This window comes from Hypanus sabinus, chromosome 4, assembly GCF_030144855.1.
Source record: "Hypanus sabinus isolate sHypSab1 chromosome 4, sHypSab1.hap1, whole genome shotgun sequence".
NCBI lineage: Eukaryota > Metazoa > Chordata > Chondrichthyes > Myliobatiformes > Dasyatidae > Hypanus > Hypanus sabinus.
This window is the reverse complement of record NC_082709.1, coordinates 83,628,742-83,653,584: the sequence shown is the minus strand read 5'-3', so window position 1 is coordinate 83,653,584 and position 24,843 is coordinate 83,628,742. Positions and strand designations below refer to the sequence as shown.

Genomic DNA, 24,843 nt, shown 5'->3' with positions numbered 1-24,843 from the left:
ATAAATTCTATTGTATTTCCATCCTGCACATGCCTGATATAAAATGGATCTCAGGTATATATCGTAACGTACCTTCAGTGGCCACTTTATTAGGTACTGACGGTACCTAATAAAGTAGCCACAGTGTGCATGCGTTAATAAATTTAACTTGTGCTCATGTTTTCTCAAGACGGTGCATCGATCTGGATCTGCACTCGTCTCTGAAGTAAGCCTGAATTTCTAGCCTGCTGATTCAAGAGGGGTACCTGCCTTCTGAGTCGCTGCTCTGTGAACACTGTCAAACTCATTTTACAGATTAGTAAATGCTTTATAAAAGGCATTTTACTGTACATGAGCAGTGTTAGTAACAATATATTGTGCACCAAGGCTCTGTATTTGGGGACATAGAGACTGCAGATGATAGAATCTGTTTTATTTATTTGGAGATACAGCCCTTTCAGACCAATACAGCCCCGTTATACTCACGTGACCAATTAACCTCCTAATTTGTATGCCTTTGGAGCGTGGGAGGAAACTGGAGCACCTCAAGGAAGCCCAGGTAGTCACAGGGGGAGCGTAGAACAGCAGGAATTAAACCTGAATCACTGCTGCTGGAAGAACTCAGCAAATCGAGCAGCATCTGTGGGAGGAAAGAGGAAGTGGTGACTTTTCAAGTCAAAACCCTGCAACATGTCCCAACGACTGTTCCATTTATTCAGTAACTTAGGCTCTACAGCCATCAGTGGGAATGGAGGGGTTTGGACAACAGGGTTACAATCCATCATTGAAGAGTATTGACTGGGAGAACTCAGCCTTGTGGGATGGAGTGACTGTACTGAGCCCAAACTCTTAACTCATCACTGACCTCATCAAATTCTGTATGAATAAGAGTGTGCCTTCGAGAACATGGGGACCTACCCAAACCAGAAGCCATGGATGATAGTCTGTTGAGAGCTAGGTCTGTGGCATTCAAGACTGGTGATCCAAAGTCTGAGGAGATTTGGTATGTCACTGATGCACCATCAATAACTCTCGGAGACGGGAGGTGAATGATAGGCTCTTATTAGCAGCAAATGGAGCACGGCATCCCGGAGACTGAGGGGGGAGCAGTGCCTCCAATCGCCTTTATACAGGGGTCTATGGGAGGAGCCACAGGAGCAGTCAGCAGAGGGGCGTGTCCAGACAGGTATACATAGTTTGCCACATTCACCCCCCCCCCCCCCCCTTGTTTTAAAAGAGAGTCCCCATGGGGCGAAGTTTCTTACAAGTATACTTACAGGTTAAGTCTATCAGGTGGTCGAATCTGTCGCTGCGATCTACGTAGCACCGGTGGTGATTGCACCGGTTCGGTGGTTGTGCTGGCTCTGGCCTGACTTGAGGTGCCAGCCCGTTAGGCGTCAGTAATCCCTCATGCGTGTGTGTGGCGCCCGGTATGGGAGTGTTGTGAGGAGTCTGGGCAGGGCTTGGTGAGCGCGGTGTCTCGTGGGTATATACATCGGTGGGTACGGGGTTCATAGTCACCGTGGAGTGTTCGGGGTAGGGGTCTGGTGCTCCTGCAGGCGCCAGGTCACGGACGGAGACTGTGTCCGCCCGCCCATCAGGTAAGACCACATAGGCATACTGGGGGTTAGCATGAAGTAGGTGAACCCTCTCGACCATCGGGGAGTATTTATTGCTCCTCGCATGTTTCTGGAGCAGCTCTGGCCCTGGGGACGTCAGCCAAGCTGGTAGGGTGGTCCCAGTAGCAGACTTCCTGGGAAAAGAAAAGAGTTGCTCGTGAGGGGTGGTATTGGTGGACATGCATAACGGGGAGCAGATGGAGTGGAGTGCCTCGGGGAGGACCTCCTGCCAGCGAGAGACCGGCAATCCCTTTGACCTAAGGGCTAAGAGTGTGGCCTTCCACACTGTGGCATTCTCCCTCTCCAGCTGTCCATTCCCCTGGGGATTACAGCTCGTGGTCCTACTAGTAGCAATACCCCTAGCCAGCAGGTACTGGTGCAGCTCATCACTCATAAACGAGGACCCTCTGTCACTGTGGACATAGCAGGGATGTCTGAACAGAGTGAAGTGCTGGTGCAGGGCTTTTATGACGGATGTGGCAGTGGTATCAGGGCAGGGGATGGCAAAGGGGAACCACTAGTACTCATCAATTATGTTGAGAAAGTAGACATTGCGGTCGGTGGAGGGAAGGGGACCCTTAAAGCCGACACTCAGTTGCTCAAAGGGGTGGATGGCCTTGATAAGTTGTGCCTTTTCAGGACGGTAGAAGTGCGGTTTGCACTCAGCACAGACTTGACAGTCCCTGGTCATCGTCCTGATTTCCTCAAGGGAGTAAGGCAGGTTCCGGGCTTTCACGAAATGGTAAAATCGGGTGACCCCCGGGTGGCAAAGATCTGCATGGAGGGTGTATAGCCGGTCGAGCTGCGTGCTGGCACACGCCCCCCGGGATAGGGCATCAGGGGGCTCATTGAGCCTTCCAGGTTGGTACAGGATATCATAGTTGTAGGTGGAAAGTTCTATTCCCCACCTCAAAATTTTATCATTTTTGATTTTGCCCCGCTGTTGGTTGCTAAATATGAACGCATCTGAGCACTGGCCGGTCAGCAAGGTGAACCTTTTGCCGGCGAGATAGTGCCTCCAGTGCCTAATAGCTTCCACTATGGCCTGGGCTTCTTTCTCCACCACAGAGTGCCGAATTTCAGGGCCCTGAAGGGTACGAGAGAAGAATGCTACCGGCCTTCCCGCCTGATTGAGGGTAGCAGCCAGCGCAAAGTCGGAGGCATCACTCTCTACTTGGAAGGGAATGGTCTCGTCCACCACATGCATCGCTGCTTTGGGAATGTCCCCTTTAATGCAGCTGAAGGCCGCGCAGGCCTCGGCTGAGAGGGGAAATGTGGTGGACTTGACCGGGGGTGGGCCTTGTCTGCGTAATGGGGGACCCATTGGGCGTAATAGGAAAAGAAGCCCAGGCACCGTTTGAGGGCTCTGAGGGCGGTGGGAAGAGGGAGTTCCAACAGGGGGCGCATATGGTCAGGGTCAGGGCCAATGACCCCGTTCTCCACAACATACCCAAGGATAGCAAGTCGGGTGGTTCCGAACACACACTTGTCCCAGTTATAGATGAGGTTAAGAGCTTTGGCCGCTTGGAAAAATCGTTGGAGGTTGGTGTTGTGATCCTGCCAGTCGTGACCGCAGATGGTGATGTTATCCAGATAAGGGAACGTGGCCTTCAGTTGGCACTGGTCCACCATCCGGTCCATTTCCCTCTGGAAGACAGATAGACCATTCGTGACACCGAAGGGGACGCGCAGGAAGTCCCCTCGAAGTCGGTGAAGGGGCGGTCCTCCGGGCGGATGGGAAGCTGATGGTAAGCGGACTTCAGGTCTATGGTCAAGTACAGCTTGTACTGAGCTATCTGATTGACCGTATCCGTGATGCGGGGTAGGGGGTACGCGTCAAGCTGCGTGAACCTATTGATGGTCTGGCTATAGTCCACAACCATCCTATTTTTCTGCCTGGTCCGAACAACGACCACCTGGGCCCTCCAAGGACTTGTGCTTGGCTCAATGATCCCCTCCCTGAGCAGCCACTGCACCTCCGACTTAATGAAGGCCCTGTCCCCCGCATTGTATCTCCTGCTTTTAGTTGCCACGGGTTTACAGTTGGGGGTCAGGTTGGCGAACAGCGGTGGGGAAGGGACCTTGAGGGTGGAGAGGCTGCAAGTGGTGTCAGTAGCGCAGCCGTTGGCATGGTGTTGGGTGGGATATGCGAGTCAGTGTGTGTGTGTGGTCAGCAGTGGGGTATATGACGAAGTCCCACAGAACTGAGGATTTCTGACAGTGATTGGTGGGAGGGGTCCGTCATACTCCATTGTCACACTTTTCAGGTGGCTCTGGAAGTTGAGCCCCAATAGCACAGGGGCACACAGTTGAGGCATGACCAGTAACGCAAAGCCCCGATATTCTGTGCCCTGCACCACCAATGTTGCTACACAACCCCCCTGGATGTCAATGGAATGCGATCCAGAAGCCGTGGTGACCCTCTGGCTTACCGGCCGTGTCACGAGTCCGCAGCGTTGCACCGTGTCCGGTTGAATAAAACTCTCAGTGCTGCCCGTGTCAAACAGGCAGCTAGTTCTGTGCCCCTCCACCAGGATGTCCATCATTGACCTTGCGAGCTGGTGTGGGGCGCTTTTGTCGAGGGTCACGGAGGCCAGAGTTGGCTCACCGTCTTGGTGCCCGGAAAGCACCCGTGTGTCGGAGGCAGGGCAAGGTGATGCCGACAAAGATGGCCGCCCCCATGCCTCGCACGTGGCACTGCTCGACCCCACTCGTGGTTTGGACTTACAGGCCTTGGCGAAGTGGCCCTTCTTGCCGCAGCTGGAGCAGGTAGCTTCTCGGGCCGGGCAGCATTTTCAGGGGTGCTTTTCGAGTCTGCAGAAGTAACTCTTCGCGGACTTGCGACTGGCAGCAGCCATGGTCGACTCGCCGGCAGGTAGCGGGGACTTCACGGACTTGTGACTGGCAGCAGCCGTGGTCGACTCGCCGGCAGATTGCGGGGTCTGCAGAGTCCACGGGGCTGGCAGAAGATTGCGCGCCTGGACAGCATCAGTGTTGTGCAGAGCAGCCTCCAGCGTGTCGGCCAGCTCGATCACTGAATGTGAGGTAAGATCGGCGTGTTCCAGCAGCCACTGGCGCGCGTACACTGACCTTATCCACGTAACGAAGGCGTCTCTTACTAGCAGCTCCGCATGCTGTTCCACCGTCAGTCCCCTGCAGTCACAGGCCCGCACGAGTGTCTGCAGGGCCTGGACAAACTCAGTGCTCGACTCTCCGGCCCGCTGCCACCATGTCGCTAAGCGATGTCTTGCGTAGACGGTGTTCACCGGCCACTGGTATTGTCTTTTGAGGGCATCCATCACACCCTGGTTATCCGTTTGGTCTCTGATCATGGAGTACTTGTACTGACTCTGGAGAGGAGAACCCTGCGCATCGTGGCAGGGTCGGTCCATGAATCTCCTCCAGGTACGATTCGAAGCATGCTAGCCAGAGTTCAAAAGCGTCGCCAGCTTCCTGGGATTGAGGGTTGAGATCCAATCTGTCTGGTTGTAAAATGCTCTCCATGTTTTAAAATTGCTGCTAATAAAATTGATGCACCATCAATAACTCTCGGAGACGGGAAGTGAACGATAGGCTTTTATTAGCAGCAAAATGGAGCACAGCATCCCGGAGACTGAGGGAGGAGCAGTGCCTCCAATCGCCTTTATACCGGGGTCTGTGGGAGGAGCCACAGGAGCAGTCAGCAGAGGGGCGTGTCCAGACAGGTTTATATAGTTTACCACAGTCAGCATATACTCCAGCACATTTCTACAGTGGAGAGCCTTCTAACCAGTCATGTCATTGAATATTGGGGTTGTAGTCAAATCAAAGTATTGAGTACGGGAGTTGGGGTATTATGTTGAAGTTGTACAAGATGTTGGAGAGGCTAAATTTGGAATACTTTCGGCTGTTCTGGTCACTTCCCTGCAGAAAAGGTATCAATAAGATCAAAAGAGTACAAAGAAAATTTACTAGGATGTTACTGGGACTTGATAACCGGAGTTATAGGGAAAAGTTAAGTAGGTTAGGAGTGTTGGAGAATGAGGAGAGATTTGATAGAGGTATACAAAATTATGAGGGGTGTAGATAGGGTAAATGCAAATAGGCTTTTTCCACTGATGTGAGGTGAGACTGGAACTCAAGGTCATAGGTTAAGGTGAAAGGTGAAATATTTAAGGGAACCTGAGGGGGAGCTTCTTCTCTCAGGGTGGTGAGAGAGTGAAACGAGCTGCCAGTGGAAGTGGTGGATGCAGGTTTGATTTCAACATTTAAGAGAAGTTTGGGAGCTGCTTGGAGGGCTGTAGTCCAGGTACTGGTCGATGGACTAGGCAGCATAATAGTTTAACGTAGATTAGGCTCTGATTCAATCCATGATTAGGGGGTGATTGGAGAGCTCAGTCTCGTGGGATGGGGAGACTGATCCGAAACAAAGCTTAATGAACGTACCCCAAAAAAAGGTTGTGACTACATTGATGGAAATCCCATGGGCTACAGCACAATCACTGCGTCAACATGGAAATTATCGTTCTATTGACTCACAAGTGAAGGAAATTTTCCTAACCTTGGTTCCTGCCTTGTAGTCTGAGGTATGGTGAACATACAACAGCACAGCGTAGTAGCATAGTACTGGCTCTTTGACATTCCTTCCCCATACCTTGAAAATATGCCCCCTCATATCAGCCATTTCTGCCCATCTCTGGCTGTTCACTCTATCTATGCTTCTTATCATCCTATACACCTCTTTCAAGTCATCTTTTGTTCTCCTTTGCTCCAAAGAAAAGTTTAACAAATCGCTCAACCTGTCCCCATAAAACTCTCTAAACCAGGCTGCATCCTGGTACATCTCCTCGGCACCCTTTTAAGTTTTACACCTGTCCTCTAATGAAGTGGCCAGAACTGGACACAATATTTCAAGTGTGGTCTGACCAAAGTTTCATAGAGTTGCAACATTACATGGTAGCTCTTGAACTCCGTCCCCCGACTAATGAAAGCCATCACACCATACGCATTTTTAACCATCTGTCAACTTGCACGGCCACTTTGACATGGGGCCCCAAATTCCCTTTGTTCCTTTCTGCTGCTAAGAATCCTGCCATTAATCCTGTACCCTGCCTTCAAGTGTGACTTTCCAAAGTGAATCACCTTACACTTGTCCAGATTGAACTGCATCTGCCACTGGTGACTGGGCTGACCCCTTTGCAGTGGGGTCATGTATCGTTGGCACCCTTGACCTGATCCCCAGTGTAATCACCCTCCTGCAAGTGAGTAGTTAATAAAGCAACAATCTGCCAGATGAACTCAGCAGTCAAGCAGCATCTATGGGAGGGTAGGAATTCTCAATGTTTCAGGTCAAAACCCTGCATCTGAGCCACTCGTGTTTCCTAAGTGTTTAGTGAAGCTATGTTTTGCTACTTACAGGCATCTACAGTGAAGTTTGGGAGCCCTGAAGAGTATGCCTCATTACTCATTATGTCAAACCTCAATGTCTACATTTTGGAAATCACTGGACTGCCCAGGTTAGTACTTTATCCATAAAACATGGGAGCAGAATTAGGCCAGTTGGCCCATTGCACCTGCTCCACCATGGCTGATTTATTAACCCTCTCAACCACATTCCCCCTACCTTCTCCCTGTAATTGATGCTCTGACTAATCACGTACCTGTCAACTTCTGCTTTAAATATACTCAGTGACTTTGCCTCCACAGCCGCCTGTGGCAATGAATTCCAGAGACTCACTGCTGTCTGGTGAAAGAAATTCCTCCTTGTGTCAGTTCTAAGTGGATATTTTTCTATTCTGTGCCCTCTGGTTGTAGACTTGCCCACTATAGGAAGCACTCTTCCTATATCCAGACTTCCAATTCAGTGAGAACCTCCTCATTCTTCTAAACTCCAACGAGCGCAGGCCCAGAGCCATTAAAAGCTCCTCATATATTAACTCTTTCATTCCCAGAATCATTGTTGTGAACCTCCAATGCCAGCATGACTTTTCTTAGATAAGGGGCCCGAAACTACTCACAATGCGTCTGTCCAATGCCTTATAAAGCTTCAGCATCCTATCCTTGTTCTTATATTCTAGTCCTCTCCAAATGAATGCTAACATTGCATTTGCCTATCTTCCCACTGGCTCCACCTGCAAGTTAACCTTTGGGGAATCCTGCTCAAGGACTGTCAAGTCCCTTTCCTCCTCTGATTGTTGAATTTTCTCCCCATTTTGAAAATAGTCTAAGCAGTTATTCTTCCTACCAAAGTACATGGCCATGTAGTTCCTTCTGCCACTTCTTGCTCCACTCTCCCAATCTGTCTGAAGTCCTTCTGCAGACTCCCTGCTTCCTCAACACTACTTGCCCCTCAACTATATCTGTATCATCTTCAAACGGCCACGAAGCTGTCAAGTCCGTCATGCAGCTCATCGACATATGACTTGAAAAGAAGCGGTCCCAACACCAACCCCTAGTCACTGGCAGCCAACCAGAAAAGGCTCTCTCTTCCCATTCTTTGCCTTCTGCCAGATAGATTTACCCTGATATTTCATCTTCTCTCTCCTTCTGGCTTTTTAATCGCCTTCTGTTGATCTTTAGAAGGTTCCCAATGCTCTAACTTGCCACTGATTTTTGCTATTTTATGTGCCCCCCCCCTTTTGCCTTTATGCTCTCTAACTACCCTTGTCAACCACAGTTGCAGCATCCTCCCTTTAGAATACTACTTCATCTTTGGGATGTATCTATCCTGCGCCTTCCAAATTGCCCCCAAAACTCCAGCCATTGTTATTCTGCCATCATCCCTACTAGCGCCCCCAGCTCCTCTAACATGCCTTTGTAATTCCCTTTACTCCACTGTAATACTGACTCATCTGACTTTACCTTCTCCCCCTCAAACTGCAGCGTGAATTCTGTCATATTAAGCTCACTGTCCACCTGATCCAAGATTGTTACTTGGTTATTCTTCTCCAAGCTGCTCTCGTTAACAGGTGAACTGGATCATTCCCAGGGAGGCACTCCTCACTTCGAGATGGCACTAGAATACAAAATCAACAGTGTAATGTTATAACTCATCAGCCAGCCTGCACAATCAGTATCACAGCGGAGTAAAGGGAATTACAGAAACATGAGAGAGGAGCTGACTAATGTTAATTGGAAGGGGGACACTTGGGGATGATGGCAGAACAGCAATGGCTGAAGTTTTGGGGGCAGTTTGGAAGACACAGGATATATACATCCCAAAGAAGTATTCTAAAGAGAGGACAGCACAACAGTGGCTGAGGGTCTATAATATTGAAAAACTTCGCGGGAAGTTAGAGGATTAGTAAGCTTTTAAAAACTAAAAGAAGGCAACTAAAAACAACACAAGGGTAGAGAAAAGATGAAATATGAAGATAAGCTAGTGGATAATATAAAAGATATAATTTTTTCAGATATATCAAGAATATAAGAGGTGAGAGTGGATATTAGACTGCTGAAAAATGATGCTGTTGTAACAGGGAGCAAAGAAATGGTGGGCAAAGTTATTAAGAATTTTGTGTCAGTCTTCACTGTGAAAGACACTAGCAGTATGCCAGAAATTTGAGTGTGTTAGGGGGAAGAATTGACTGTAGTTGCTTGGGAAGCTGAAAGATCTGAAGGCAGGGAAAGGTACCTGAACCAAATGGGCTACACCCAGGGTTCTGAAAGAAGTAGCTGAAGAGATTGTGGAGCCATTCACTAGATTCTGGAAAGGTTCTGGAGGAAAATTGCATATGTCACTCCATTCTTTGAAAAGAGATGGAGGCAGAAGACAGGGAATTTGGTCAGTTAACCTGACTTCTGTGATTGAGAAGATGTGGAGGATTGTTGAGGATGAGGTTTAGGGGTACTTGGAGGCACATGATAAAACAGGCCAAAGTCAACATGGTCTCCTTAAGGGAAAACCTTGCCTGATAAATCTGTTGGAATTCTTTGAGGAAATAACAGACAAGATAGACAAAGGACAATCAGTGGATGTTGCTTACTTGGATTTTTAAAAGGCCTTTGACAAAGTGCCACACATGAGGCCACTCAACAAGATAGAATATTGGCTGACTGACAGAAGGCAAACAGTGGGAATAGAGGCCCTTTACTGGTCGGCTGCCAGTGACCAGTTGTGTTCTGCAGGGGTCAATGTTGGGATTGTGCTTTTTGATGTTATATGTCAACAGTTTGGTTCACGGAGTTGATGGCTTTTTAGCCAAGTTTGCAGGTGATATGAAAGTAGGTGGAGAGGCAGGTCGTGTTGAGGAAGCAGGGGCCTGCAGAAGGATTTGAATACATTGGGTGAATGGGCAAAGACATGGCGGATGGAATACAGTGTAGTGAAGTGTGTTGTTATGCACTTTAATAGGAGGAATAGATGTGAAAACTATTTTCGAAATGGGGAGAACATTAAAAAAAAATCAGAGTTGCAAAGGGACTTGGGAGTCTTTGTGCAGGATTCCTCAGAAGGTTAACTTGACTCTTTGGTGAGGAAGGCAAATACAATGTTAGCATTCATTTCAAGAGGCATACAATATAACAGTAAGGATGTAATGCTGAGGCTTTGTAAGGCATTGATCAGTACTTGGAGTATTGTGAGCAGTTTTGGACTCCTTATCTAAGAAAATATGTGCTGGCACTGGAGAGGATCCAGAGAAGGTCCACGAGAATGATCCTGGGAATGAAAGGGTTAATGTATGAGGAGCACTTGATGGCTCTGGGTCTGCATTAATTCGATTTTAGAAGAATGAGGGAAGAGAAATCACATTGAAACCTATTGGATATTGAAAGGCCAGACAGAGTAAATGTGGAGAGGATGTTTCCTACAGTGGGAGAGTCTAGGACCAAAGGGAACAGCCTCAGAATAGACAGTTGTCCCTAAGCAGCAGAGATGAGGATTTTTTTATTCAGACTGTGGTTAATTTGTTGAATTTATTGCCACAGATTACTGTGGAGGCCAAGTCATTTGGGTATATTTCAATGAAGGTTGAAAAGTTATTCATTAGTAAAGGTGTCGAAGGTATTGAAGGGAAGGCATAGAATGGGGGTTGAAAGGATAATAAATCAGCCATGATGGAATGGCAGAGCAGATTCAATGAGATGAAGGCCCCAAATCTATTCCTATATCTTATGGTCTTATAGTCAATATTCCATGGACCTCATCATGGCCGTAGAGGTAAATTGGAATTGCTTTATTATTGTCACATGTAGCAAGTTACAATATAAAATGTGTCTTTCATACTATTCATACAGTTGAATTGATTACCTAATTGAGGTATTACAAGGTTAAACACTATCCCACTCAATCGCTGTCTCCTTCCCCCCCCCCCCCCCCCATTCAGCGGTCAGCCATCAAACTGGCTGAGAAAGCGGGAGGTGCATCCGATTCGGGACCTGCTGTACCTGCAAGTGGGTCTCCGCACCCAAAACATCGGCATGGAGTTCGACAGTGCAGGCAGCTCGTACACCCTGCTGATCCGAAATCCATCCAAATGCAAGAACTTCATCCAGTTTTTCACAGGTGGGTGTTGCTGGTGTCACAAAGAACTCGCCCCAAAGTGTTTCGAGCTTAGTAAATGCCATGTTTGTAGTCCCTATAGGAACCTGTTTCAGAATCATCATCATACATTAGCAGAGTCCAAGCCGAGTTTATTGTCATATGCACAAGTACACGTATGCCCGGTGCAATGAAAGCTTATTTAGAGCAGCATCACAGACACATAGCATCAGATAAGTAACATTCACAGAGAAGCATAACTTAAACACTGTTTTATAAGCTTCGGGTACAGTGTGGTTTGTCTGCCGGAGCTGACCTGCACAATATAGTAATATAATTTATTATAATTTTAAGGTGATTAGAGCATAACTTTAAGGTGATTGGAGGGAAGTACAGGAGGAATGACATCTGATGGCTCTGGGCCTGTATTCACTGAGGTTTAGAAGAATGAGGAGAGATCTCATCAAATATGGAAAGGCCTAGTTAGAGTGGACATGGAGGGGTTGACCTCCTTGTAATGGGGTTCATCTAGGACCAGAGGGCACAGCTTCAGAATAGAGGGACCTCCATTTAGAACAGAAATGAGGAGGAAATTCTTTAGCCAGAAGGTAGTGAGTTGTTTAAATTCAGTGCTACAGACAGCTGTGAAGGCCATCTCTTTGTGCGTATATTTAAAGCAGAGGTTGGTAACTTCTTGATTAGTAAGAGCGTTACAGGGAGGAAGGCAGGGGATTGGGGTTAAGAGGGATAATAATCAGCTATGATGGAATGGCAGAGCAGACTCAATGGGCCAAATAGCCTAATTCTTTTGACAGACAATGATGGGTGCGTGAAACTTGCTGCCAGTGGTTGTGGTAGAGGCAGATACATGAGGGACTTCTAAAGGACTCTTGGATAGGCACATGGATGATAGAAAAATGGAGGGAAGGAATGGTTAGATTGAACTTGGAGTAAGTTAAAAGGTCAGCACAGCATTGAGGTCTGAAGGTGCGGTACTGTGCTGTAGTGTTCTATATCAAGTTTGGGCATTAGCCTAGCAAGTGAAGGGAGTGTCAATGGTGAGTATTTCAGTGGCATTGATCAAAACTTGTTAGCTTGTTATAGTGAAGGGCTGACTAGAAATTAAGGCCCTGAATTGGAGGAAGGCTTGATGTTAACATGAAAAGTCAGGACCTGTCATAATAGACTCAATGGGCTGAATGGCCTAATTAGAACATAGAATAGTAGAGCACAGGAACAAGCCCTTTGGCCCACATTGATGTGCTAAACAATATAAATTAGTTTTCAAATGGGCAACTAAACTAATATGCCTACAATGTTTTACCTTCCATTTTCCTTGTGATTGCATGAATGAAATCGCCGGAGGGAATTACTGCTAGAGACAAAGCAGCTTCTTTATTCATAAAATCAAGGTACTGCAGGCATCGTATGGAGATGCTTTCAGTGGAAAAATCTCCTGTCCCAATGTGGGGCTCGATATTTGTTTGCTAAACACAAAGGACAATTCCATATATTTACGAAGTATAGACAATGCTTTCTTTTAAAGCTACATACAAACTTCACACCTCCTGATTCGCATCCATATCACCATGCCAGCATCTGCTGGACTGGGATTCACAGCTTTTAGGAATGCCTTGTCCCAAATTAAATCCACAATGCATTTTCAAGGAACAGGAGACTGGTAGCCAAAGCCATTTGTTAACTGTAAATAACCCTAAACCCAAAAATCACTCTAACATTCCTCACATTCATGTGCCTATTTAAAAGTCTCTTAAAACTCCCAGGTGTCCCGACCTGCCCCTACCACCAACACAGGCAGAGCATTCAAGGCACTCACACCTCCTTTATTCCAGTATTTTATGGAGCATTTACCTGAAGAGCAGTCGACAGGCAGCTCGTGAAAGGCAATCTAAAATGGGATTGTGAATGTTCACAGTCAATGTGTTCCATCAGATGAAGGTACAGCCGGTAAGTGCAAGAAAACTAGTAGCATGCTGGCTTTTATAACAAGAGGAATTGAGTATAAGAATAAAGAGGTCCTTCTGCAGCTGTACAGGGCCCTGGTGAGACCCCACCTGGAGTATTGTGTGCAGTTTTGGTCTCCAAATTTGAGGGAGGACATTCTGGCTATTGAGGAAGTGTAGAGTAGGTTCACAAGGTTAATTCCCGGAATGACGGGACTGTCATATGTTGAAATATTGGAGCGACTGGGCTTGTATACGCTGGAATTTAGAAGGATGAGAGGGGATCTGATTGAAACATATAAGATTATTAAGGGATTGGACACACTGGAGGCAGGAAGCATGTTCCAGCTAGAGGCCACAGTTTAAGAATAAGGGGTAGGCCATTTAGAACAGAGATGCAGAAAAACTTTTTCACCCAGAGTGGTGGATCGATGGAATGCTCTGCCCCAGAAGGCAGTGGAGGCCAAGTCTCTGGATGCATTCAAGAAAGAGTTAGATAGAGCTCTTATAGATAGCGGGGTCAAGGGATATGGGGAGAGGGCAGGAACGGGGTACTGATTGTGTATGATCAGCCGTGATTGCAGTGAATGGCGGTGCTGGCTAGAAGGGCCGAATGGCCTACTCCTGCATCTATTGTCTATTGAAAAACTCCATGTCAAGAGATAGTGAGGTTGGATTTACAAACAAAAGTAGCTTGTGTTACGGATGGAGAACTGGAAAGGAGCAAGTCCTGACGGAGCACAGATAGTGTTGAGAGCGTGGGTATTGAGGGTGGTAACACTGGGGAATATTAACAGCAATCCTGGAGCATTTTATAAGAGGGAAATAGAGAAAAGGAGTGGGGTTGAAAAGGGGCCATAGTTGCAATCAGTGTATCACTAATGGCCCTCACCGTTCAGGATGTGCCTCCACTTATTAATACCATAGTATAGGAGGAATAGGATTCTGAAGACATACGCACAATTTAGGAGCAGCTTCTTCCCCTCCACCATCAGATTTCTGAATGGACAATGAACCCATACTCACTAGAACATTATTACTGGTTTTTGTGCCACTTATTTAATTATTTTCTAATTTATAGCAATTTTCTGTATTTACACTACTGCTGCTACAAAACAACAAATTTCCATTTATGTATGACAATAAATTCTGATTCTGAGTCAGTGGATCTGTAAGGTTGAGAGGTATAGGTCTAGTCTACAGCCAGCTCTTGTTTCCCAGAGTGGGAGTGTCTAATACTAAAGGACATCCATTTAAGGTGAGTGGAGGGGAGTTACGGAAGACTTTTTTTTTACATGGAGTGCTGGGTGCCTGGAACACACTGCCAAGAGTGATGTTGGAGGCAGATACATTAGGGACATTTAAGGTGACTCTTAGATGGGCACAAGGACGCAGGAAATAGACAGGGGTGTCGGCTGTGTAGGAGGGAAGGGTTAGGTTGATCATGGACTAGGTTTATATACCATAGGTCAGCATGACATTATGGGCTGAATGGCCTGTACTGTTCTATGTTCTGTTTATTTTGCAATTTATTGTGATTTTATGTCATGACACTACTACTCCCACAAATCAACAAATTTCAGGTCATGTAAGACAGTGATAATAGACCTGGTTCTGGGTCAGTAGATGTAGGAAATGGCTTGGGTGAAATCCTCTCATCTGTAATCAGCATGGAGGAGACAAGGAGGGGATGTGGGTTTGATTTTAGCATGTAAGAAAGTTTGGATAAGTAGGGAAGGGTGTGGAAGGCTCTGGCCAAAATAACAGTTCAGTATAGACTAGATAGGCTGAAGGGCTCAATTCTTTGCTGTAAAATAATGACTAACTGCTTTAGGCCATTAGAATGAGCAGGAATACCTGCTCGCAGTCATAATGCCACTACTCACCTTCCTAAAATCTGCTGGTTTTATTCACAGACATGGTTCGGGAATTAACGCCCGTCAGCAAGCTGCAGTCCATCTCCTTCACCCGAATGGACCCACAGCACAAACTCTGGTAAGGGTTAAGAAAGCTTTATTATACCCTGCCTAATAATCAAAGAACCGCTGAGAGCATCACACTTGTAAACTAAAATCCATGTGTAAACTGGGCTCTCTTGTAGGGAGATGAGAAAAGGGTTAAGACCATAGGACATGGAAGCAGAATGAGGCCATTCGACCTTCCGAGTCTGCTCTGCCATTTGATCATGTCTGATTTAACCCCACTCTTTGCCTTCTCCCTGTTGCCATTCTGGTCACCTCATTTTCAGAAAGAAGTTGAGGGTGCAGAGGAGATTTAGCAAGATGTTGCCTGAATTAGAGAACAGGTCTTACGATAAAGATTCAACAGCTTTGTCACTTGTATTGCAACGTAGTGAAATGTTTCGTTTGCGATGGCAACTAACACAGTCCAAGCATTGTGCTGGGGGTACCCTGAATGTGTTGGGCAGCCAGCATTTTTTCCCCAGGATGGAAGTGGCTAATACATGTGTAGCTCTCAGTTCGGCTAGCAGCCTAATCTAGGGGAAGACAGCCCCTGCCCAGCCAAACTTAAATCTTGTTTGGGTAGATGCTGCGCGATGTGTCCCCTGTTATGAGTCAGTACCATGAAATAACAAACAGTACACAATATGCGATTATATAATTGAGGTTTATAATTCTTAGTTTGACAATGTGGTTAAAGGGCGCATTCTCATTAAACAGTCTAATGCGTAACGTTGGAGCTCATGCTTCGTCCATTGTTCCCTGTCAGCCTCCTCCGAGCGTAGCCGACCCTCGGACCCTCGCTCCAAGTCCACTCGTCCAGCGGTCTACCAACTCTCTCCATTCCCATCTTCTCTTGTCATCTCTCCCCGACAAAAAAAAATGCGAAATCCCAGACCCACAAGAAAGAACGACATCCCTCTTATTGGATAGCACACATTCCAAAGCCCCGTTATCTCTAATCATAACCCAAACATTGCTGCTACAGAGAGACCATTACCTCAGTAGTGAAACATTACAGAGAAGCCATTACATTAGCAGTGAAACCTTACAGCACGTTACACATAGAAACATGCATTTTAAGTTGATTGGAGGAACATATAGGAGCGATTCTGAAGTAGTTTTTTACAGTGAGTGGTAAGTATATGGAAGGCACTGCTGGGGGTGGTGATAAAGGCAGATTCATTAGGGACATTTTAGAGCCTCAGATAGACACATGGATGTAAGAAAAAATGGAGGGCAATATGGGAGGGAAGGGTTAGCTACAGGGCAAAGTCAGGAGAATGGGGTTGAGAGGGATACTAAATCAGCAATGATGCAATGGCAGAGCAGACTCATTGTGCTGAATGGCCTAACTCTGCTTATGTATCTTACGGTCTTCTGGTCCTTGATCTTGCTGGCTGCTTTCCTGAGGCAGCAGGAAGCGTCAGGAGTGTCAATTGAAGAGGTTGGTTTGTGTGATTGGGTTGGATTGTGTTGACAACTCTCTGAAGTTTCTTGCAGTTGCTATACCATGCTGCGGCTCAACTGGATAGGATGTCTAGTACATCTGTAAAAATTGGTGAGGGTCAATAGGGCTGCTGAATTTCCTTGGCCTTCTGAGGAAGTAGAGATGTTGGTGAGCCTTCTTGGCCATGGCTGGTCAATGCAAAGAGTTGTTCTCTACAGATCATTTTACTTTCATTTGTCTGCTTTGGTCCTGATATTGCTGTGTTCTTCCAGGCCCCTAATCCAGGAGCATTCCGAGGCCCCTTCATCAGACGGCAAACGCCCCAATTACCTGTATGTGCTGCTGTACTTGATTCAAGGTAAAGTTCTGCAGGCTCTACCCATCTGGTACAGATTATAAGTCCTTGGGGTGATCGCCTTTTGAAACTGTTAAATCAGTTCATTATTCTCGCATGTACCAAGGTACGTTGGAAATCTTGCCCATATAGGTGGATCCTGGATTGGCCTCTGCAACCACCTAAGGACCCACCAATAGACAATCACTCAGCAGAACAATATACTCGACTCAAGTGATTGCACTAGCTCATTGGAAAGCTTTATGTTACGTGCCATGCAGATAATTTCATCACAACAGTACATTGAGGTGGTACAAAAAGGGTGCAGAATAGAATGCTACAGTTACAAAGAAAGTGCAGTGCTGGAGACCATAAAGTGCAAGGTCATAACGAGGTAGATTGTGAGGTCCCGGGAAGGCATCATCAAACTGGGAAGTGCAAAAAAATTACAAGAATGTTTAGACCATAAAACCGTAAACATTTGGCTCATCAAGTCTACTCTACCATTCCATTGTGGCTGATTTGTTATTTCTTTCAACACTATTTTCCTGCCTTCTCCCTGTAACCTGTGATGCCCTTACTAATCAAGAATCTATCAACAACCACTTTGAGTGTTGCCAGTATTGGAGAACGTGAGTTATAGGGAGAAGCTGGACAGGGTAGACTCTTATTTCTTGGAGTGCAGGAGACTTGGAAGTGATCTTCTGGAGGTATTTTTGATTAGTAAGGTTAAAGTTAGTGTGTATTTATGAAACAAACTGCCAGAGGAAGTGGTTAATGCAAGTACAATAACATTTAAGAACATAGAACAGAACAGCACAGTGGAGACCCTTCGGCCCACGATGTCGTGCTAACCCTTTAACCTAGTCTAAGTTCTTAGGCTACTCTTAGACTGATAAGTACCTTGCCACCACTGAGGTCTCGTCACTAGAACAGAGAGCTGTTTCCTGTGTTGATTACTGTTTACCTGTGCTGCACAATTCATATGTATTTTGAATTATATTTTTTTAACTTATTTGTGATAATATTTTGTTTTATGTACTGTGCATGATATATGTATTGTGGGTGTACTGTGGTCTAGGGGTATGTAGTTTTGTTTGGTTGTATGTATGTACAGTCAGATGACAAGAGACTTGATCTTGAAGATCAGGCTAACCCTTCCCTCCCACATAGACCTCCATCTTTCTTTCATCCATGTGCCCATCTAAGAGTCTCCTAAGTGCCCCAAAAATATCTGCCTCTACCGTCAACCCTGGCTTCCACACACCCACCACTCTCTATGTAAAGAACTCACCTCTGACATACCACCCCATACTTCTTTCCAATCACCATAAAATTATGCCCCTCTTGTTGGCCATTTCTGCCCTGGGAAAAATCTCTGACTGTCTACTCTATGCCTCTTATCTTATCCACCTCTGTCAAGTCACCTCTCATCCTCCTTTTCAAAGAGGAGAAATCCCTAACCCACTCAACCTTTCCTCTAATCCAGGCAACATCCTGGTAAACCTCTTCTGCACCCTCACTAAAGCTTCCACATCCTTCCAATAATTTGGTCATCAGAACTGAACATGATGTTCGAAATGTGCTCTAACTGCAGCTTTAGAGAGCTGCAACATTATCTTACGGCTCTTGAACTCAGTCCTCTGTGACTAATGAAGTCCAATGCACCACACTCCGCCTTATCCTATCAGACAGTGCGGCAGCTTCGAGGGGTATATGGAGGTGAGCTCGGAGATCCCTCTCATCCTTCATACTTATAAGGATCCTGTACTAATCCTTCAAATTTGTCCTATCAAAGTGAATTACTTCTCATTTTTCCGGATTGAAGAGACATTTTAAAGACATTTAGACCTGGATAGGAAAGGTTTAGGGGTATATGGGCTAAATGTAGGCACATGAGACTGGTTTAGAGAGTGTCCTGATCAACATGAATGAGTTGTCGTCGTGCTGTATGACTCTTAAGTCACTGATCTGGAAACCAGTGGATTGGGATTGGGAGTGTTGATGTGAAGTTGGGGGGGGGGAGGTGGGGGAAGAAACTTTGGGGCATTGGCTACTAGCTGTTATCAATCTCAATATCGGGCCCCAAACTACCCTTGCTTCCAGCTTCTTTTGAATGGCAGGACAACATAAGTTGAGGTGGCTTGTTGGTGCTGCCTCACAGTTCTGATGACCTGGATTCGATCCTGACCTCTTTGTGGAGTTTGCATGTTCTCCCTGTGACCCTGTGGTTTTACCTTCACGCGTTCTGGTTTCCTCCCACACTCCAAAGGCATGCTGGGAGATAAATAGCAAAAGAATCACAGACTTGCTGAGCACTTAAGATAAAGTTCCAAAGAAATAAAAATTTGATGGTGGGGATTGCTCTGCTATGAGCTAGTGAGTCCTAGATGGGCCAAATGGCCCTTATTTTCAATAAACAATTTTGAAACTTATCATTCTTTAGTAAGCAAGTGTAAAAGAAAGATACAACAAGCATACAAAACCCAAAAAAAAACATAAATATATAACATGTGCTGATATACATAATGTGCATACAATCAGTCTAAGTGGCACTAGGTACAAGAGTGACTGACAGGAAATAATAAAGCAGTGGTGGTGGGGAGAGCTGATGGGTGGAGATCACTCTGACAGTTTAGAGGAAGTAACTGTTTTTTTGAGTCTGGTGATCCTGGCATGGATGCTATGTAGACTCCCAATGGGAGTGGGACAGACAGTCCATGAGCAGGGTGGGTGGGATCCTTGATGATAGTGCAGCTTTTTCCTGGCACCTTTCTGTATATACGCCCAGTAGCCACTTTACTAGACATCTCCTATAACCAAAAGAATGGCCACTGAATGGACTTTCATGGCCTTGTACTGCTGTAGTCCATCAACTTCAAAGTTCAATGTGTTATGCATTCAGAAATGCTCTTCTGCACACCATCTGCAAAGGAAACAGCATTATGAAGGACCCTATGCACCCCTCATACAATCTCTTCTCCCTCCTGCCGTCTGGGAAAAGGCACCAAAGCATTTGGGCTCTCACAGCCAGACTTTGTAACAGTTTCTTCCCCCAAGCTATCAGCCTCCTCAATACCCGAAGCCTGAACGGACACCTTGCCCTATTGTCCTATTTATTATTTGTTGTAATGCCTGCACTGTTTTTGTGCACTTTATGCAGTCCAGTGTAGGTCTGTAGTCTAGTGTAGCTTTCTGTGTGCTTTTTTTTTATTATTACGTAGTTCAGTCTAGTTTTTTGTACTGTGTCATGTAACACCATGGTCCTGAAAAACGTTGTCTCATTTTTACTATGCACTGTAACAGCAGTTATGGTCGAAATGACAATCAAAGTTGACTTGACTTGCTGGTAATGGGTAATTATTTGAGTTACTGTCACCTTCCTGTCAGCTTGAACCAATGTGATCTTTCTTCTCTGATCTCTCTCATTGACAAGTTGTTTTCGCCACTGGTGCTCACTGGATTTTTTTTTTTGCACTATACTTTGTAAAATTTAGAGACTGTTGTGCTTGAAAATCCCAGGTTATCAGCAGTTTCAGTTGCTCACACCACCCCATCTGGCGCCGACAATCATTCCACGGTCAAAGTCACTTAGATCACATTTCTTCCCCATTCTGATGTTTGGTCCAAACAACAGCTGAACCTCTTGACCATGTCTGCATGCTTTTCTGCACTGAATTGTTGCCACATGGTTGGCTAATTGGATATTTGCAGTAATGAGCTGGTTTAGTGGTGTACATAACAAAGTGGCCACTGAGTATGTGTCCTTGATTGTCATTATAAATAACTATAAGCAGTTCCCTTTAACCCTCATATACTTCCCTCCCTCTGTGCCCTGATTACAGATGACGTCCTTTCCCCAGTCACTGTGCTCGCTACTTCATCCACGCTGCACCTGCTGACAGAGGACCACCAGTGGAAGAAGGTGACCAGCGAGGTGGCCAGTCCTCCGCCAAGCGAGATCCTCATCAAGGAGTCGCAGCCCATCAGCAACATCAGCTCAATCAGCCTCTACAAGTCTGTCCCGCACGATGTCCGGCTCAACATCTACCACGAGGTACATCTTTGGTTTGCCGCTCTCATATATGACGATGCAGCCTAACTTGTTGCTTCATCCTCCTCTCCTCCACGCCACCACCTTCCCCTTCACCTATCAACCGCCAGCTGGCACTGCTTCCCCTCCCCAGCCTTCTTATTCTGGCTTCTGCTCCCTGCCTTTCCAATCCTCATGAATGGTCTCGGTCCAGAACGCCAACGCTTTACTCCTTTCCACAGATGCTGCCTGATCTGCTGTTCCTCCAGCGTTTTGTGTGTGTTGCTCTGGATTTCCAGCATCTGTAGACTTTCTTGTGTGTATGTGCGTGTGCACGTGTGTATATAGTGAATAGAATACAGCATTAGAGGACAGAACAGGACCATCTGCCCACGATGTTGTACCGACCTTTTAACATACTCCAAGAACAATCTACCTCTTCCCTCCCTAATATCTCTCTTTTTTTCTTTCATCCATGTGCCAAATTGAAAGTCGCTCCAGTGTCCCTCTACCACCACCCTGGACAGCGCATTCCACACACTCACCACACTCTGCTTTTAAAAAAGCAATAAAAGACTGCCTGCAGCATCCTCTTAAAACTTCCTCCAATCACCTTATAAATTACTCCCTCTCATATTAGTCATTGCCACCCCTTGGAAAAAGTCACTCCTATCTCCGTCTCATTACCTTGTACACCTCTATCAGGTTGCCTCTCATCCAAAGACAAAAACCCCAGCTCATCAACCTCAGACATGCTTCCTAATCCATGTAGCCTCCTAGTTCATCCCTTCTGCACCCTCTCTAAAGTTTCCACATCCTTCCTATAATGAGGCAACTGGAGCTGAATGCAATTACAGTCAAGCTGAACACACATGTGCCACGTTACAGTGAGCAGCTATGTTTAGAGCACTTCAAACGTAGAAAGAAATGCCAGAGTGACGGTAATAGAAGAGATAGAGTTAAGGGTTTGAGCACCACTGGGAAGCGGATGTTAAAGAGGTATGAAGCTGTTCGTGGATCTGGTCATCTGGACTTCCAAACTCCTGCATCTTCTGCCCAAGGGAGAAAGGAAGAGGAAATGTCTCATTAACGAGACATTTTTGCCCACAGATCTGCTGCTCATTGGATATTTATTCTTCTCCCACACCACTCTCTGTAAACTCTAGAGACTGTTGTGCATGAAAGTCCCAAGAGATCAGCAGTTTCTGAGATACTCAAACCACCCCATCTGGCACCAACAATCATTCCATGGTTAAAGTCACTTAGATCGCGTTTCATCCCCATTCTGATGTTTGGTCTGAACAACCACTGAACCCATATACTATCTTGAGATCCATTTTATATCAGGCACTTACAGGAAATTCAATAGAATTTATGAAAAACTATACATAATGAAGTGTCCAGTAACTGTATGTCCTATTGCACTGTACTGTTGATGCAAAACGGCAAATTTCAGGTGCCCTGACGGTTTGTGTCGTTCTCCTCCCCACCAGGTGAGTCGCACGGAGAGCGCGTGGCACCTGCGAGCAGAGTGCGTGGAGCTGCTCAGCAGCCTTGTGACCTGGATCCGCGAATACTGGGAGGAAATGTTTGGAGTGGCCCTGAAAATCACCGTCCACCAAGTACCTGAATAGACTGAAAGGAAACTGGACTCAGGGTGTGGTGGGTGGGTCTGCGGGGGAAGCGAGAGAGGAGGGAGGTATATAAATCCAACACTTGCAAAGGGCAGGGTTGACTTCCCCGCCGCGTCTACGAAAACGGGGCACTTACCTTCTGGGCAGGTGAATTTGTTGCCCTTCAGTGCACAGAAGGACTGCAGCATGTTCCGTGGCAATTTGTCCCATTTCTGGGGTGGACTCTCCCACAAGGGCACTTTGCCCTTCTCCTGCCCAGTGAGTTACAGGAGGCTTGGACGGCCCTTGGAGGTTATTATCTCCTGCCAGGAATGACTCGGGTCTCCCACTGATGAATCTGTCCTTCACAGCTGGTGACAAAGAGGTGGAGCTGGATTTTACTGAAGAGTGCTGATGTTTGTCACTTTTATTTCACCAGAGTTAATGTGATGTCTGCCCACTTCCCACTTTCTCATTGTCCTTCACGTTCCTTTTATGAGTTCACCTTTCACTGTACAGTCCAGAGTTCCTGCACTTAATCCCATTTTCCACAGACTCCACACTCTTTGTGGAAAGGACCTCAGTTTTCCCAGTGAAAGGGCTGCTCCCTATCTAAATCATTGTCCACTCTCCCTACCGAACCTCAGTCTCGGAGAGTGGGGAGGTGGGTGGCCTCTGTGTTTTCCTTTAGGAGATGAATGCGAGGTCGATGTATCACTGGAGATGTAGAGGGGGGAAGCAGGAAAGGTCTTATTTCCAGCACTGCCCTCTCAGTCCACAGCCTCCACTACAGAGGAAGCTATTCTCCTCTCCCTGGTGGGGTACGCTGACACAGTTCCGTACTCCGCAGATGGGAGCCGGCGCTGGGAGGTGAGCAATGTCGTGGACAAGGGACCGCGGAGTGTGCAACCCGGGCTGTGGCACAGCTGTCAAGGGCAGAGTGTTCCTCCCTTTGAACACTCAGCTACTTCCACCCCGCTGTCTCTGGACTTGATGCCACCCCCACCCAAAAGGCAGGGAAGATGACAGTACCTCTTACTAAATGGCTGGATCATCTCCCCTGGACAGATGTACTCATCTGTCTAATTCCGATATCCCTTGAATACTGGGAGCAGAGACCCCCATCCACATTTGCTGAACTGCACTCCCTATGCTGTATGTCTCTACTTCTGACGACTCATTTCCCCCTTCTTCACCCTCCCCTTGTTTCCTTTTAAATTCAATATTGATATCTCCTCTGTGCTGTGACCTGGGTTCATTGATCAGGCCTGACAGCAGTGTAGATAGGTAGTGTGTCAACCACGGCCTTCCCCACACACTCTTCTTTCCATTCCCATTTCTTGGCAACTGGCTCCCGCCCCCTATCAGCCAGTTGCTCTCTCTCTCTCCTCCCCACAACCCCCTCCCTCTGCTCCCCTTTCTCTCCAACTCTTCATGTGGGATAATGGGGCTTGGCCAGTTAATGGTGGTGAAAGACAAACACACACACAGACAAACAGACACACACATATATACTCGCAGACGCACAAGATCCGCACACGTGCACAGACACGTGCAATTGCAGGTGCACGCAAATTAGCACACACATGCAGAGACACTTTGGAAAAGACTGAGTTCTAACATAAGTTTTTCATTCAATTCCCAGTCCACCTCCCCATCACATTAACTGCTTGAACAGCTTAGCGTTCTGAGCCACACATTCAAAGAAGTTTAAAGTTTTTAAAGAGGCCATTTGTATTGCTGCCCAATCCCCCTCGGTCTCCCTGAAATGGAGATGAGAGAATCCGCCTGCCTCTCCAGATACCTGTACAGGACAGTCCATTACACTGAGGCTGCGTTGTATTTATTTTAAAGTATATTTGCTATGTGATTTAAATGTTGTGTTGCAAAGCCTGTATTTTTGATAATTTTGTCAATAAATTTCTTTGTGAGGCTGTTGTTTCTACGTATAGTCTCTGTCTGACACTTGGATCTTTCCGTGTCTGCCCCCACATGCGAACAGTTCCCTGGGACCAGCATCCATTACCTGTACTCCTCATCAGTGCCCATGCAACAACAGGGTTCTGTTAATCTCCTGTACACCAATCTCCTTGTCTAGTTCTTCTGTCTTCACCATCCCCATCAATCCTGTGTCCTAATTAAAGATCGGCTTTATTTGTTACAAGTACATCGAATAATCAAAACCTGCCATGAAATGTGTCAATAGTGTCAGAAACCACAGTCCAAGGAGGCGCTGGGGGCAGCCCTCAAGTGTCGCCATACTTTCAGTGCCAATGCAGCACGCCCACAACTCACTAACTAACCCGTATGTTTATTTTGGAATGTGAAGGAAACTGGAGCACCCAGGGAAACCCATGCAGTCACGGGGAGAACATACTACCTCCTTACAGACAGCAACGGAATTGAGCCTAGGTCACAGGCATCGTAATA

General features: G+C 46.5%; 1 protein-coding gene across 11 annotated transcripts in view; it reads left to right on the top strand.

The window, feature by feature from the left end:
- Positions 1-24,358, top strand: part of stk11ip (serine/threonine kinase 11 interacting protein) — a 130,078-nt gene extending 105,720 nt beyond the window's left edge. For all 11 annotated transcript variants that reach the window (XM_059967576.1, XM_059967565.1, XM_059967569.1 and 8 more), the window contains 6 exons: positions 6,996-7,093; positions 10,904-11,082; positions 14,939-15,017; positions 16,706-16,791; positions 20,613-20,824; positions 22,294-24,358. In XM_059967576.1, coding sequence (XP_059823559.1) covers positions 6,996-7,093; positions 10,904-11,082; positions 14,939-15,017; positions 16,706-16,791; positions 20,613-20,824; positions 22,294-22,434 — 795 coding nt within the window. In that variant the 3' untranslated portion in view covers positions 22,435-24,358. The remainder of the gene's footprint in view (positions 1-6,995; positions 7,094-10,903; positions 11,083-14,938; positions 15,018-16,705; positions 16,792-20,612; positions 20,825-22,293) is intronic.
- Positions 24,359-24,843: the final 485 nt, after the last annotated feature.